The sequence below is a fragment of the Ambystoma mexicanum genome, chromosome 11 (genome assembly GCF_040938575.1).
Source record: "Ambystoma mexicanum isolate Mex_15411 chromosome 11, UKY_AmexF1_1, whole genome shotgun sequence".
Lineage (NCBI taxonomy): Eukaryota > Metazoa > Chordata > Amphibia > Caudata > Ambystomatidae > Ambystoma > Ambystoma mexicanum.
The window spans coordinates 552342387-552359321 of NC_090934.1; the positions used below are offsets into that span (position 1 = coordinate 552342387).

A 16935-nucleotide genomic window follows, 5' to 3' on the forward strand; every position below is an offset into this window, starting at 1 on the left:
GCCCTGCAGGATAAATGGGCAGGCCCTTACAAAGTTGTGGAGCAGCTTGGTGGGGTGAACTATTCAGTGACCTTGGGAGGCCTGGTCAAGTCCCTAAAGTTTTCCATGTAAATAGGCTGATGTAATTCCTACCTAGGATTGAAATAGCTGCTCTGCTCTGCTCTTCGCATCAGACAGATAGGAAGAGGAATTTGAACCCCTCCATGATCTGTTCCAAGTCAGTCCTTCTGATGGCTCCATTGAGGGTGTCAAATAGACTCCTCAACTGTCTCCTCAGCAGCAAGGTGAGGTGAGAACTTTGCTGAGGCAATTCTCTTCCTTGTTTTCACTTACTCCAGGTTTAACACCTTGGTGCAAACATAAAATCAACAGTGGAGATAATGTGCCTACCAAAAGTGGGATCTATAGGATGTAAGATAAAGTAAGGTTCCACATCCAGTCTGAGGTCAACAAGATGTTGGATTGGGGGTAATTGAACCCTGCAGTTGTCCATGGTCCAGTCCTGTGGTCCTGGTGTCTCAGGCAGGTACCTCTGAGTTGAGGTTCTGTGTGGATTACAGCGCTCTGAATGTGGTCACCAAGACAGATGCTCAGCCCCTACCAGGAACAGACACATTAGTAGACAAGCTGGGTGATGCCAAGTATCTCAGCACTTTTGATCTCACCTCAGGTTATTTTCAAATTTATCTGACAGAAGATGCCATGGAGTAGACTGCATTTTCAAACTCATAAGGGCTTTCCCAGTTCAGGGTAATGCCATTTGGATTAAAGAATGCACAAGCCACTTTCTAAAGTTTGGCCAGTGTAAGGACAGAGAGCTCAGGTGGTCAACTGTGAAAAAATCATGTTTTTCCATTGTGTGACCCCTTATGAAACTTTTCCTTCCTCTATAAAATCCACTTTACTGTGCATACTGACCATAGGCCCTTAAAGTGGCTGATGAACATGAAGAGTGAGAATCCTAAATTGCTCAGGTGGTCCATTAGCCTCCAAGGCTTTGACTTCACTATTGAGCACAGGCTAGGTGTCCAACATAGCAATGCTGATGGGTTGTCCAGAATGTTTAACCAACCTGAACTTGAGACTCATCCAGTGTGGATTAATTCCCCCGTCCTGGAGGGGCAAGGGTTAGGGAACATTTCTCTAAAGGCAACTTTTTCTCTATATTTGTGGACCACAAACCTTTTTGCTTTTGTTTCAGCATCCTGACCTGGCTTTTGCCAGTGGAGCACAGCCTTCAGCTGCACTCCACTGGGCATTTTCTCATTGTTACAGGGAAACTGACATGTCCTTCAGGCTGTCAGTAAGGATAAACTTTGTTTCTCTTAGTCTTACGACTTTGTTGCCACTTTTGGTAACAGTGCATCATTGCGCAAAGTACCCTGCAGTACCGCGCAATGGGGTCCTTGTGTTTTCGGGCCCTAGACATCCACTAAGGAATTTTTGGTGACTGGACAATGTGCCTAGCAATGGACTGGTGGCAGCAGAATCTTTTTTGTGTATTTTAGTAACTTATTACCAAGCCATACTGTGGTTACCGCGTGTGGCTACTGCCTGTACTAGTGTACGTCATGGGTGTACCACAAGGTCGTTTGCCTACTCCTTTGGCCATTTTGTCCATTGGCCTTCCCCCTGGTCCTCATGACTCAGGATTCATTTTTGGGCATATAGTTGCCCACAAAAAGCTACTTCTTTTGCGGGTTACTGCAGGTCACGTGTTTGGGTACCCAGGAAGTGGGCTGGGACAACCTGGCCCCAATCCACACTACTGGTGCCAGGATGTCTGCTGTGCACGAGAACATAAGAGCCACAGTGGTCCCTGATTGGACCTCTGCTGGCGTGCATGAGTGGGCCAGATCACATTATTGGCTGGCTGGGTGCGAGCACTTACCAGACTTGTGGATATGAGGTGGGGTCTTGAATGCAGACCCTCAGAAGAAGGTTGGCATCCTGAGCCTGCTGTTGTCCCGCTAGAGCCCTGCTTTCCACATGATCTCCGAAGACCTGTGAAGGTGCTTTAACCCTTTGGAGTGGTGGGACCAATCACTCTCATTGCCTCCTGGTTGCCCTGCAAAAGAGCTTGTTAGTAAGTGTTCCTGGGCCATCCAGTGGACTGTCCAGCTCGAAACTTGACAGCCATGCAGCAGCGTCATCGCATTGAGTTCATATCCCTTGTTGCGTCATACAATATTAAAGCATGTAAGGAATCTGTGGAATAAGCACCGCCTCTAAAGATTAGAGGGTAATGGAAGTATTGGCCAGTTATTTCACTTTGGTTTGGCACAAAGGCCTTACTTATAAGGAGAGGAAATCCGGTATAACACTGACTAAGATAACTTAACAGTGTACACTCTGTCTATATCCGGGAGGATAGTAGTCAGTATATATAAGAAGACAAAGCTAATGTGCAGATGCTAGAGAAAAAAATATATAGCACTAATAATGACTCAGGTGGGGGGCCCAGTCATGATTAAAAGATAGGTATCAATTTTAATAATTAGTCATAAAAATTAAAACATATAATTAAATAAAGTGGTCCACAATACAATAATTAACGTCCAATACATAAAAAACAGGGGATACGTAACAGGCTTCAATGGCAAGTTAAAACATTTTCACAGAAAAAACAAACACAATTTGTACTTTTAAGACAAATAGTGAAGTACCCGATTCTATTGAAATAAATGTGTCATAGAATGATATCTCTGTTTATAGTCCAGAGAGTTGTCTCAACATGTTTCTGTTCATCAAGGCATTAGTATAAAACATTCATCAGGAGAAAGAAGTTTAACAACGTAGCCTAATTATTATTGGATCAATAATACAATCAGCGAATGTCTCATAGTATCTAGAATGGTGCTGGTGGGGGCTCTCTACTTCAGTCAGTAGGTAGTAGTAGACGAATTATTCAGTCCTTGTAGACTGGAACTAGAGAAGTTAGGTCTTAGAAAAAGCCACAAGTTTAGCTGGCAGACGGAAAAAGGTTCCTTCACTCGACGCTATTAAAGAGTGTACGAGGCGAACAAAAGGCACAAAGGCCCTCATTACCGAGATTAAAACAGATTTGTAGGATTTGCAAAGACAGAGTTAGAAAGTGACATGTACTGGTTCATAGAATTTGTAATTTTGATTGCCTTTGTCTTAATAGGTCTTTGTCGGATTTCATGGATTGTGGTCTACCCATTATATTGTTAGTGTATTTATCTATGATTATAAGTGTAATGCCTGGCCCAAACAACACCCCTTTTATGTTGGGGTTACGAACATTATGAAACACTGTAAGAATGTAAGGAAAGAAATAAAAACATATGCATCCCATCGGTTAAAAGTAGTTATTCCTTGTTAAATGTAGGCTTACTGTGTCACTGTGCATACCTTTGTCCTGAAAGTGGACTATCCCATGATCAGGGGGTACTTGGAATTTTGGTGCTGCAGGGCACAAAGTATTGGTATGGGAATGAGTCTTCAACAGCTGAAAAAAATGTTGGAGTTTAACATTGAAGGAGAGGATAGGATGCAACAGAAGATGGCATGCATTACCCTAGGCAGCTATGGAAAGCACAGAGCATGCAGTAGCCTCCACAGCAGGACCACGTTGTTGAGGAGGCCCTGAAAGAGCGGCGTCGCAAGCCTCATGCTCCAGATGCTACCAGAGTGAAGTGTGGTGCTCCAGTGCCACTGCGCTTTTGGGGCAGCTCAGGAGGAGCGGCAGAAAAGGCAGTGTAGAGGAGTCACTCAACCAGCAAACTCTGCGCCGTGAAGGCCAGATGTGACAGTGGGAAAACTAGCCTAGCACCAGAATGAAGGAGCGGGTGCACTATGCCACCCTTCAGCAAGATCGCCTAGCCACAGAGCAGACCAGGATGGAGAAGAGCAAACAGGAGGCACAGGATCTTAATCGTGGGTAGTCCTGCACACTCATCTGAGGACTGTGGTTGTGAGATTCAAAAGAGCAAGGTATGGCGTCCCCGCCCAGGGCAGAAGGTGGCCCGGATGGGCCCTGGAAGATCCAACGGGCATACTCACATCCTGCTGAAGTGAGGCCAGCTACATCTCTTTCCATCAGTGCCACTCAGGCGCATGACGAAAGTAGAAGGTGGTAGCCTGTGGGGAAAGCACATTTCTCCATCCGCAGGAAGCCGAGTGCATCTGAGGCCAGCCAAGGGGCCAAGGCTTTATGGATAATGAGGCTGGCCATCTCACAATGAGATAGAGTCCCAGCAGACAACTGCTGCCAGACCTTGGCAGATGCACACATTATACTGTAGCAGTAAGCAGAGCTGTCTAGTTGCCTGTGATGAAGGAGCACTGTGATTGAATAAAATGACTTTGAAGAAAGAAAATGGCTGTGATGGAAGAAAATCACTGTGATGAAGGAGAAAGACTATTACAAAGGAGAAGGAATGTGATACTAGTGAAGGACAACGAGGAAGGAGAAGGATTATGATGGAGCACTCTGATGAAAGGACTGTTATGAAAGAGGAGGATGGTGAGGAAGGAGAAAGATTGTGATTAAAGAGGAATTTGTCAAATGGGAAGCACTATGATGAAGGACCGATGAAGGAGCAGATCTGTGATATGGTATCCTTACAACAGGGAGGGGCACTGGAATGTGTTTGGACCATGGTACCAGACTTAGCAGATAGTTGACAAGTGGCAGCACCTCTACAGTGGCCTTCCACTGGGACACATATCACAGGCCAGTAGAAATATAAGGATAACCTCTCCTTTCTCTTTTTCATACCAATATGACTTGTAAGGGAAACATGTCTGAGTGGCAGCAAGAAGGGGCTCACAGCCTGATGCACCACCAAATTCCTGTGACCTTCATGTGTGGACTCTATGGGCTCACTATTCAGGAGCCATTTTCCTATGGGGTCATCCTCCAACTGTGAATAGGCATGTCTTCTCAAGCCGTCAAGGGAGGCACCCTCCCTTTGGCCTTTGACAATGTCTGCTTTAGAGGGTCCACCTTCAGCAAGTCATTGTTGCAAGTCAGGGGGGCCTGTAGGGCTTAGATATGCTAAAGAAGGGGTCACCTCCTCTTCAGGAGTTGGGTCAGGCACCAGTGTTGTGGTGCTGAATGGATAGAAGTCTTCTTTCCCCTTCTTGACTTTGAGCTTCCCCTTTGAAATTGTTTTTGGCTTAGATTTACTCTTGGTTAAGGACATGACCTGATTAGCCTGAGGCCTACTGATGATCTGCTGTATTACCGAAAATACCCAACTGTTTTAAGCCATTGCCTGGCAGCACCCTACCTGGGGCCTGCTTATGAGTGCTGACAGGGTGATGGACAGTATTCTCATTAAATATCAATGCATTAGGAACCTTTGAGGGAATCCATCAACCGGTTTGGGAAGTTTCAGAGGATCCTTAGCCAACTGCCTCTCGGTCTACCAGGGCGAAGACATCTCTGTCCCGCAGAGCCCAGTGTCTCTGATGCCAGTGAATTCTCTGCCATTGATCAGGACACTGTTCTTAAAGTATTCTTTGGTATCATCATTATAGGCATCTCTCACTTGCTGTTCACAGGATTCCAAGGGCACTAAACAAACTTCAACCTGAACACCTATAGGTCCTTTAGCAGAAAGTCAGACTGCACTTTCAAATATATTTTCCTCATCTTAAAATGTTACATCCAAATGTATGACCGCTAGGATCTTACCCTTACATCTGGGGGACACACTTCACAGGGTCACCAGACTCACACACCACACATTTAACAAAGACTTTCCTGAATGGGGGCTTTGTATGGCCATAATCCTCTTTGGCATCAGGAGGTCTGCTATGGTAGTTGAACTTTTTATGTGGCTTAGCCCCTTATGTTTGTGGCCCTGTTTGGAATGATTTTTATCTGACCCTTCCTTTTTTTCTTGTCCTCCTTAGTCTTGAAAGGAGCCCCTTATTTATCCTTATGGTGTACTCTATGTGTGACCAATGAGTCTGGAGCTACTGCCAACTTCTCTGGATGCAACTCCATGGAAGCAGCCGAGTGCTACTTCAACTCAGGGTTACATGAATCAAAAATGTGTTCCTGCATGGCCGGTTGGGCCATTCCTTCAGAGGTTGTAACTTATTGGCATCAATCCACCCATGAACGTATTTATGGGAGTACTTAGCATAAGTCCCCCATTAAGCACTCCACTTCTTTTTGTGGTCTCTGAACCTTCTCAAGTATTGGGCAGAAGTTCTCCCAAACCTGCAGAAAAGTGCTTCTTTCATACTCCATATAATCCGCTTTCACCAGCTTGCCACTCTAAAATGTCATTCTAACCACTGTGGCAGAGTCTACTTAGGAGACAGTCAGCCTGGTCATCCACACTCAAGCTATACATTTCACAGGCTAAATCAAAAGCAACAAACAAGTCCAATATATTGACATAAATACTCACTAGGCCCCTCGGAATTCCGGGATGAGGAGAGGAGCTTGAATCAGTGCCACCAGTAGATCCTGAAACCGAAGTACTGTTAACATCAATCTTTGCCATTTCCAGTTCATTAAAGCATTTCCTGTCCTTCAATGTCTCCTGATAAGCCTACTTCTGCCTCTTTTCTTCTCGTTCCACTTATTTTAGTTTCATTTTAAGATTATTGGTTTCTAAGTCAAACTCTCAACTTGTTTAACCTGTGGGTCCCCTTCAAGGATTTCAGCAAGGTCCAGATAACATAAGTCATTTTCTTGGCCACATTTCTTCAGGATGGTCATATTTTGTCTCTCTCTCCCTCCAGAATACCTCTGACTCCCAGCAGGGCTGAACCATTCTTTCAATATTCTGAAGACTTATAAAAAGAGCTCTATAGAGCACAGTGTGCACTTCTACAATCTATTGCATGCAGACGTCAGAGCTTCGAAGATGGCTGCCGCTATTTTGTCTGATCCTGAGCTGCCTGGTGGGAGAGAAGCTCTTCCCTGTTTGCAGCTGCTTGATTGGTCCTTGCTACCAGCAAATACAGAGGCCTAGCTGAGCCATGAGGCGAAGCCGGGACCGGCATCGAAGGCCTGCTTTTGAGGCCGTCAACCTGTCTTTTCCCTGTGCCCCCACCCAGGAAGGATGTGCCCCCAACATCACGAGCATAGTCTGCACTTCTATCACCTATTACATGAAGACCCCAGAGCTTCGAAGATGGCCGCCGCTATTTCGTCTGATCCTGAGCTGTCTGGTGGGAGAGAAGCACTTCCCTGTTTGCAGCCGCCTGATTGGTCCTTGCTACCAGCAAATACCGAGGCCCGTCTCCGCCATTAGTCTTAGCCTGTCCCGGCATTAAAGGCCTGCTTTTAAGGCCATCACCCTGTCTTTTCCCTGCACTTGCCCGGGAGTTGCCTAAATTGCATATGCCTACCTGATGCCCAATGCAGCCGACTTCACGGACCTAGGGGCGCTCCTGATATCACATCAGGTAAGATGTCTGCACGTAGTGTCACTGCCTAACTCTGATCATCACTCTATGTCTGTATTGCTGGCTTCTTGCCTTACGTTGCCCCGATAATGCTCATCATTACCCCACACATCCCCCTCTTGTGAAACCTGCATGCCTTATGACTTACTTTTCACCAAGCTGCATCCCATCCTCAACCGATTTGGAACTCTGCTATTATATATTGAAGAACTGAACTTCGCTCACCTGATCTACAAGCTGCAATGTCATGGATCATTGTTACTTGCCTTTGCCTCGTCGCTATTGCCGGATCTAGGTCCGCTAGCTGAGATTAATACATCGTGCTATTTGGCGTGTTCGCTCCTCTCCCGCATATTTGTACCCCTGGGTAATAGCTATTGCCTAATACAACTGCGACACTCGCTGGGATCATTGTTTAGGATTTTAGGCTCATTGCACTGTGAGTATGCCTTATTCGCTACACAGTTTATACTCTACAAATAATTGAACTTCACTGCTTCTCCATTGCAGCCCCCACAGTCTCACCTTTGTTTTAACCATAATAACCTGTCGCTATGTAATGATTGTACACTCTGCTTCCCCTCCTCTTTCTTTTGCCTGCATATGTGCTTAACGCGGCCTCTATGCTTCCTCTGGCCCGTCATATACTTATACCCTATCGCTATTTACGTTATTTCACGTTTGCATACCTGACACTTCTCACGGAAACAAATGTTGTACTTCCCTAATTTGTATGTAAGCATATGCCCTCTCACGTACTCTATCTCAAGAGGCTAGCTCCCCCTATGTATATCTTCTTTCTTCACCTACTGCAATATTTTGGTATAGTGATGTCCCTTTTGGACCTGATGCAGTTCCTGCAACAAGAAGCGAGCATTCCCAAGTATATATTCCTTGCTTCTATTATGACTTCATATGTACCTGATGTAGTTCCCCGCAACAAGAGGTGAGCTTTCCCAAGTATATATTCTTTGGATTTATCATGTCCTCATATGTACCTGATTTAGTTCCCTGCAACAAGAGGTGAGCCTGTCCAAGTATATATTCTTTGTATTCATCATGTCCTCAAATGTACCTGATGTAGTTCCCCGCAACAAGAATTGAGCTTGCCCAAGCATTTATTCTTTGTATTTATCATGTCCTCATATGTACCTGATGTAGGTCCCCGCAACAAGAATTGGGCTTGCCCAAGTATTTGTTTGTTGTATTTATCATGTCCACACATGTACCTGATGTAGTTCCCCGCAACAAGAGGTGAGCTTGCCCAAGTATATATTCCTTTCACCTATTATGACTTCATATGTACCTGACGTAGTTCTCTACAACAAGAGGCAAGCTTTGCCAAATATATATTCTCTTCACCTATTTGACTTCATATATACTTTGATGTAGCTCCCTGCACAAGAGGCAAAGCTTTACCATGTATGTATTATCCTGCACTTCCCAGGCCTAATGTATGCTTGGTCTGCAATTGTTGTACTGCACTTACTGTAACCATATTCTTAAGCTAAGCGCGTAGATGCCCTTGGGCTCTGTGTGCTATACAAATAAAAAAACAAACCAAACGAGTATATTTCGTACGGACACTTTTACTACATTCACGTTCCTTGTATACCAACATATTCCCATCGCCCTATCACCAAACATGTTGGTTGGACTTCTGGAAATTAGACTTTGCCATAACTGGGGAATGGCTTGGTGAGATAGCAATACAGTGAGTAAGCTCCAGATATCCAACTGTATCCTATAGGTCATAGCTTTGATTCCCACAGAGATGGCTCAAATTTCTTTTTTGTGGATTCACATTAGCTGCTAATGATCTGGCTTGCTGCGTGTGTTGTATACATTCTAAATATTATTAGAAGAAACATCAATTACAGCCTGTAGAATTGAAAGCAACGCCTCAGAGATTGCAGGGAGGCTAAAGGGCATTCTCATGGTACCAATGCACTCCATGCATTTCCTTGCAGCTGCAAATAGTACTCCAACAAGAGAAGGAAAGGATGTGAAGTCCTTGTCAATGGCATGGTAGTCACTCTTTGCATGCTGTGTTTCTCTTAGGGGGATGTTGGACTCATTCAGTCACAGTGCCCTTTTGTCTGGTACCACAATCTATGACCCACTGATGACATGGACTGAATTCATGAGCAGTGAAGACACTCTCCCAAACCTGGATCATGAAACAGGTAGGAAACTGATGATCGTGTTGTGGTAATATGTGGCTGTCATATATGTATGTCTATGTGGGCTATACTGATTATTTTTCACTTTAATTGGGATCAAGGAAAAATGAATGTGTTGCTATGTCAATAATATGTTCTATACAGGCTTGGTTACAGTATCAATTTCCCTCCTTCCCTGTGAGCTCTGCGTACTGCCATGGGGTCAGATGGAGTGCCATTTGGATGCACACAACAACACAAATCGACATAACTCTTAGGGCATCATTCCAGGTTTGCCAGTCTGGAATTAACGTGCCAGTGATTCTGTTTACTGGCATGTTTCCGGGTTGGCAAACTATAAGTTTGGTGGTGGGGTGGCCGGATTTACCTGCCGCTCCAAGCTGCTGGTAATTCCAGCACCCCACCACCAAAAGATGTTGGTATTACCAGTGCAGGTAATAGTGGCACTTCCCCCCATGGAGTCCTACTGGACTCCTTGGAATGGGGAATACAAGCACTTACCACCCCTTGTAATCTGCTGGTAATTACGGCAGGCCAAGTTACGGTAACAGTATTACAGTCTGGTGGTATCCCGCTGAATTTGCCAGAGGGATACCACCAGACATGTAATGAGGCCCATAGCCTCTTATCACACAATGGACCTCATGCCGAGTTTGCCGGTCCGGAAATAAGGCTGCCGGTAGGCTCACCGGCACCCCTGTTTCCGGACTGGCAAACTATGGGTTTGCCTGCCGACGCCGCTGTGGTCACGGTAGGCAAAACCATCACGGAAGCACCGGCACTGTTAACAACAGTGCCAGTGCTTCTGTGTTCCCTCTCCCATAGAGTCCTATGGGACTCTATGGGAATGTGGATTAACAAAATTACTGGTGCCTGACTTCCCGGCCGCTGGAGTTGTAATCTCCCGGGGGCACCGGGAAATCAGGTGCCCGTAATATTTTACAGGTCTGGCGGCAACACGCCTGTAGCACTGGCAGGGTTACTGCCAGGCCTGTAATGAGGACCATTATTACATATCTGTATACTTTCTCCATAATTACAGACATTATCATCAGTTCAATTCATCAACCTATTATTATTTTGACTGGCAAGTTTAAAATCAGGTTGTATCTCACGCAACTATGTGTTGAAACTATGCAAGCTGACAACATTACAAAGACATTGGGCCTCATTACGGGTCACACGGTAGCCCTGCCAGTGCTACCGGCGGGTTGCCCCCGGACCCATAAAAAATTACTGCCACCTTACTTCTCGGTACCATCAGGCTATTACAGGTTCGGCGGCCGAGAAGTCAGGTGCCGGTAATATTGTTAATCCCTTTTAATCCCCATTGGACTCTATGGGAGTGGGGACACGGATGTACCGGCACTGTTGTAAATGGTGTTGGTGCTTCCGTGGCGGCTTTGCCTACCGTGACTGCTGTGTCTGGCAGGGTCAGACCTGTCGGGGACAGCAGCACCGGCAAGTAAACCTGTAGTTTGCCTGCCGGCCCGTAGTTTTCCAGTCCGGAAACAAGGGTGCCACTGAGTTTACCGGCACGCTTATTTCCGGACCGGCAAACTCAGCATGAGGCCCATTGAATAAGGGACAGTTAAATTAGACTAGCACACATGCAGTGTATTACACCCAGATTGTACAGAATTGCAGAATATACCAGCTCACATTACTACATTGACTGTGTATTAGAGATAGTGAAACAGACTGGCAGAAGTTGTCAAGTGGTTGAGATTCCTATCACTGAGTAGAAATATGCAAGCAACACACTCTACAGCGCAGAAATGGAGAGTGCTCAATGCTTAGTCAAACACTGGCCACACTAAAATGTATTTAAATAAAGACTAGAGGCTTTACAATCTGCAGACAAATACCAGTTTTGACAAAAAAGGACATTCATGTTTTCGCCATGGCTAGCCACAGTTTGCCCATGATATTTGTAATCTTTTCCTTCAGAAAACTCTAGAATGTGCAGCCCAGTGTATGTAATGCAAATATGAACATTGTAGACTGAACAATATAGAGAGCAACAATAGAGAGTATACGGACTAGCAGCAGAGTCTCCATAATGCACATACCTACACTAAAGAAACTACAATGCACAGAGCTGATCTACAATATCGGAAATGTATTATGTGTATTATTATAATTATTAGACTTCAGTCATTCTTCATTCATCAGTTTAATGATTCATTGTCCCTCATTCCTCCCACAAATGATTGGCCTTGCACAATCTGGTCAAGCTCTGTTCAAAAAAGTTCAGTTGGCCGAGGACTTCAACATGTAGGTTGACATACTAAATAACTTGTTTACAGGCTTTGGAAGTCATCAGTTATCTGGACATACTTGCTTCACTCAAAACATCTGCTCACTTTCAAAATAGTCGTGCACACCGTGGATCTCTTCTTTGCTTGTGACATTGACATTTTGAATGATGGAAGCCATCCTGAATCCTGCTCGCGCCCCCTCTCATCCATCTGACCTTGAAGTTATCATCTTCACACATAGTTAACACATACCAGGTGCCAACCTAGCCTTTTCCTAGTCAGGAATTGCACATGATCAAGGTTCCAGGAAACCAGTGAAAATGCCTATTCCCTCTAGGGGGGAGTCAATTCGGGGAGTCAATTTGCCAAACAATGTTTGGGGTGTCTACCTTCTAATATTCTCAGAACTCATTAGCTTCAATATAGTTCAAAAGACCAAACCAGTTGATAAAGCATCCAACAAATGGCTTAGACTGGAGCTGGTATAGCTGAAGTAAAGCAGCCAGAAGGTGCAGGCAGTATGGATGAAAATGCAGAACTTGACTGACAAAACCCAATGCAAAATCCACACAAGAGTGTACCACAAGTCCACCTAAAGGATAAAAAGTCTACCATGCTTGACATATAAATCAGTAGTTCAATCAGAAAATGGAACTTTTCAAGATCTTCTATAACATTCCAGAACCTGAAACCATCAGAAATACACTTGGCCCCCCCCCCCACACTCTTTGTGGGTCAATATGTTTTTAGACTAAGTCAGGGATTCAATTGAAGTCAATCGAAACAGGTACATTTTTACTACATTCTTGCACCCAGGGAAGTAGAGCCCTCAAACAACCTGTGCACTGATGACCATGCAATATATGAGCCTTGCAATGAGTAGGGTTGAAGGGGCCATCTTACTAACCGGCCAATTACCATCTTCCTGTATCAAGAATCAGATCAACACTCTAGCTCCTGACATATGTAGCCTGGTCAATTTGTAGTCCCTCCGTGAATCTGTTCAAAAAGTCCTTAAACTAGACGCTGTCATGTCATTACTGAAAAACCCAACTGCAGACTGCAACAATATGGCTAATTGCCAACCCATATCCATCCTCCTTTTCCGAATCAGATCATGAAGGGCGAGATCCCACTTCAGCAGAAAAAAACTAAGCTATTTGCAGTGGACTGCAACTTCCACAGTGTCTTGTTCTTAAGTGTTATTACATTTTTACAGTACACTGTGGGCATTTCTTCAATTGTGCTGATAAACTCTGATCCCTGTTTCAACGCAGAAAGGTTTTCACATATTTAGAAAGCCTTGTTTTTGACTGCATAAATGCTGGATGACTACTTTAATGACTGAACTCCAGTAATCCTGAATTAAATGGTGGCTGGATACTTTTTTAGGGCTGCCATCTTTGCTGAGCTTTGGTAAGCTTAGAAGCACGGCTGGATGAACTGTTTTGGTCAGTTAACATCTTTAATATACTGCAAGATGGTCACTGAATTGTCAGGCTACCTTATTCATAACAAGACGATTCCTGTCTCAAGCCAATACACCCTAAGTGTGATGGTGACGTTCCCACGCAACAGATGCAATGACAATGTATGTCTACAAATACCAGGTTGGTCTTCACCTCTGTGTATTCCTCTTCCTCTTCTCTCATTTGTCTTTCAACCATGAAAAACAGAGAAAACCCTCATTCCCTACTTCAAGATATGCTTTTCACCTTGTTTTCTCTTGGATGGTTCTAATAAACGCACAGCTCACAACGCGACTCTCGCTTATAGAGAGGGAGACAGAGACATGGAGTGAGCCAGAGGGAGACAGGGGAAGAGAGAGCGCAGAAAGAGAGAGAGAGAAAAGAGAAAGATATGGGATGCAGGTTGCAGGCTTGTATATACATAAATACCGATTGAGAGAGCATTTTAAGAGTTCTACAGATATATTAGTGCAAATGTGAATTATTGTTGGTCTAATGAAAACTGTGTGTGGCATTCCCATGCAGATTTGTTAACACAGGCGTAACCATACATATTCTAATGGTAGGCCCTCAACAGTATTGCTGACTAACAGTAAACATTGGAGGTACCCAAGAGCAGAGGGATTGCTTGATGTGGGTCAGAGATCCTTATCCACTATCTCTGAAGCCTTGTGTCAGGTAAAAGCAATATTTTCTGCCACAGAAACCCCCAGAGCCCCAGGCAGATATTCTAAACCACCTTTGTGATGGAGCTAAGGAACTGGCAAGTGGGATATGGTTAAAACCCCCCGTCAGGATATGTGGACTCCACTGGATGTAGTATATTCAGAAGTCCTGATTCTACTATTATATTTATTATTTTTACTTGTTCCTTCTGCTGAATATGATGTAGTAGACCACACCAACCTCCATAATCACTTGGATCAATGATATGAGGCTCTGATCAAGCTCTTTGGTGAATTCCTTCTTTTCTAACAAATCGGCAACTCTGCCTACTCATCCAAATTAGTCACCAACCATGGACAACAGGGCTCCTCCCTCTGGCCAATTCTCTCGAACATGTAGATGTGACCACTGACAGAGGTGATTTCCGTACAACAGGGGTCTGCAATCTTTGGCTCTCCAGATGTGATGGTCTACAAGTACCATCAGCCCTAGCCAGCATAGTCAATGGTGAGGGATCATGGCATGGGAGTCCTAGTACAACACATCTATAGAGCCACAGGTTGCAGACCCCCGCCCTACATGAACTTGAATTATATATGCACATGAATGATGCATAACATCAAAACTGGCTGGAAAATAACCAAAACATCACAATAATATCCCCAGCTGCTATAAACACATTTATTTCTAGATGAAAGATAAATAATTGTGCCCAAAATCTAGAGTATGATAATTCAAGGCCTAACCGAGAGCAAGCTGGCATTCCTCTGGCCAAATGAATTGGGGGATCAGCACCCCTAACCTCTCAAGTAGAACTGTGGACTCATTCTTGTCACAGCAGATTGCAGTCCTCACCAAGAGTATGAACTTCCATCTCAGAATGGTAAAACATGTCTTCATCACCTGACAACACAATGAATCAAACTCACCACGACTCAGTTAGATCACTGTAATAAAATGTATGTGCACGCCTGAACATAGAAAATCCGACATTACATTAGAATTGAAAGCACTTCACAAGCTTTATGAAGAGCAACAAATCTACTTCAACTTCAACTTCTTTGGATCATCTGCAATGACGTGGAGGGTTCAGAGCCAAAGTACATCAACAAACTGATCACTCACTAAGATCCAGGCCACCATCTAAGATCAAACAGCTCAAAGAACATTACAAAAACCAAATGCAACTGCAAGAAACACGGTGACAAAACCTTCAATTGTCTAGGATTCCAATCATGTAGTGATCTGAAGCCACAGCTGACGGACCAACAAAGTCTAAAAGCCTTCAAGAAATGTCTAAAGACTCATCTATTCAAGAAATCTTTGGTTACCTCTGAAGCAGAACTTCTTCTGGGTAAGCAGGAATATCCCGTACCAACTACACACCTTAGAGGAGCCGGCGTGTATTCACCTTCTCATGACCTTCAACGTGTTCCTTTTATCCAGATTGATAAACGCCCGATTATGAATGAAAGGTGAAATGTCAGTGCAATATAAAACTCCTAACTATATAAAGAAATGCATTCGTATAACCCATTCTTTACCACTGAGATGGCCCTATGATGCTGAGCACAAGAGACGAATGGATGATAGAGTTGGCAGGCAGATTGTAAGATTGTTTTGTAAGACCTTGGGGCGGGATATGTTCTAGCTCCGCAGTAGGAGAAGGTTTCGAAGTCTGGAGGCAAGAATACTGAAGGAACGACCTCCAGCGTGTGGTTTGTGCATGCATGGAGGTGACAGAAGATGGTCCGAGGCAGAGCACATTTGAAAAAAATGAAAAAGGGCCCTGTTTATTGAAGGCTTGATGTACAATTTAGGTTGTATATATTTGGCTATTGTTAAAGAGGGAAAGGACAGGCGGCATTGTAACAGTTAAGATGTGTTCAGATCTTTGTGTGGCAAAGGCCAAACTGAATGCTGATATTTCATGCAAATCTGGATTTGATGAGAACATTGCAGGAAGTTACTTCTTAAGGTAATATCACGCAGAGGAGGATATTCTCGTGGATCGGCAGATGGGAGAAGCAAGAGGTGAGCTCAGGGTTGCTCTGAGGGGCCAATGAGGGTTTATCATCACAGTGGATGTCCAATACCTAAGAATGGTCAATCAGGTCAGAGAGAGGCCAGTGGTGAAGCCTGAAGTTGCTGATTCGGCCCTATGTTTTGCCACCATTTGAACCACTTCTTGTGCGTCCAGCAATGGATTTCTGTGATGTAATTGTGAGTTGTGTTGAGTGAGGAATCTGAGTTTCTGTCCATTCTGACCGGAATCTGGGTATGGTTGGCATAAGTGTATAACATTAGGCCTAACGGGCAAATCAGTTAACCCCGATATTCTGAAAGAAAGAACAGACTATCACTGGAGTCTCTACAGAGTACAGACTGGCAGAAGAAACTCACACTGGTCATGTAGAAGCCCTGGTCCCTGGAAGGAAGGCCCACATGTGTGTACTTTCCAAAGTAAAAGCCAGAGAACTGGTCATGAACTTGCCTTTGATGTCTGCAATTATTTACTTTAGGGGCTGTGATCTTAGCCATTTGAGGAAATAAATGGTGGCTGAACTAAACACCTGTTGGTATTTAATTTTTTCCAGAGGCAATTTAAATACAAATACATTGTGGTTTCGACATTGTTTACCTAGCTTGAGCTGAAGGCATACATCAACGCAAACAGACTGGGGTGGACGGTCACAATCCTCAAAATCATAAGAAAACCAAGCATCGTGAGCACAAAATATATTTATTTAAAATAAATGGAGACCCATATTAGCCTCACATTTCCGTTGCATTGATGCGGACAGGCAAACAATTTAAATGAGGGCGACACATCGTACCCACCCCCATCATTATGGTGAATAATGTGATTTATGTACTAAATTTGGGTAGGAAGAAAATAGTCAGGCGAAAATGGGGTAATTCTGTATAGTAGAGTCCAAAAGTATAGAGCACCACAAA

At 44.2% G+C, this 16935-nt stretch overlaps 1 protein-coding gene across 1 annotated transcript in view; it reads left to right on the top strand.

Annotated features, from left to right (window-relative positions):
* The window catches only part of LOC138505019 (ETS-related transcription factor Elf-5-like), a 270695-nt gene that overhangs the window by 94487 nt on the left and 159273 nt on the right, over positions 1-16935 (top strand). The window contains exon 3 of the mRNA XM_069625369.1: positions 9460-9584. Coding sequence (XP_069481470.1) covers positions 9460-9584 — 125 coding nt within the window. The remainder of the gene's footprint in view (positions 1-9459; positions 9585-16935) is intronic.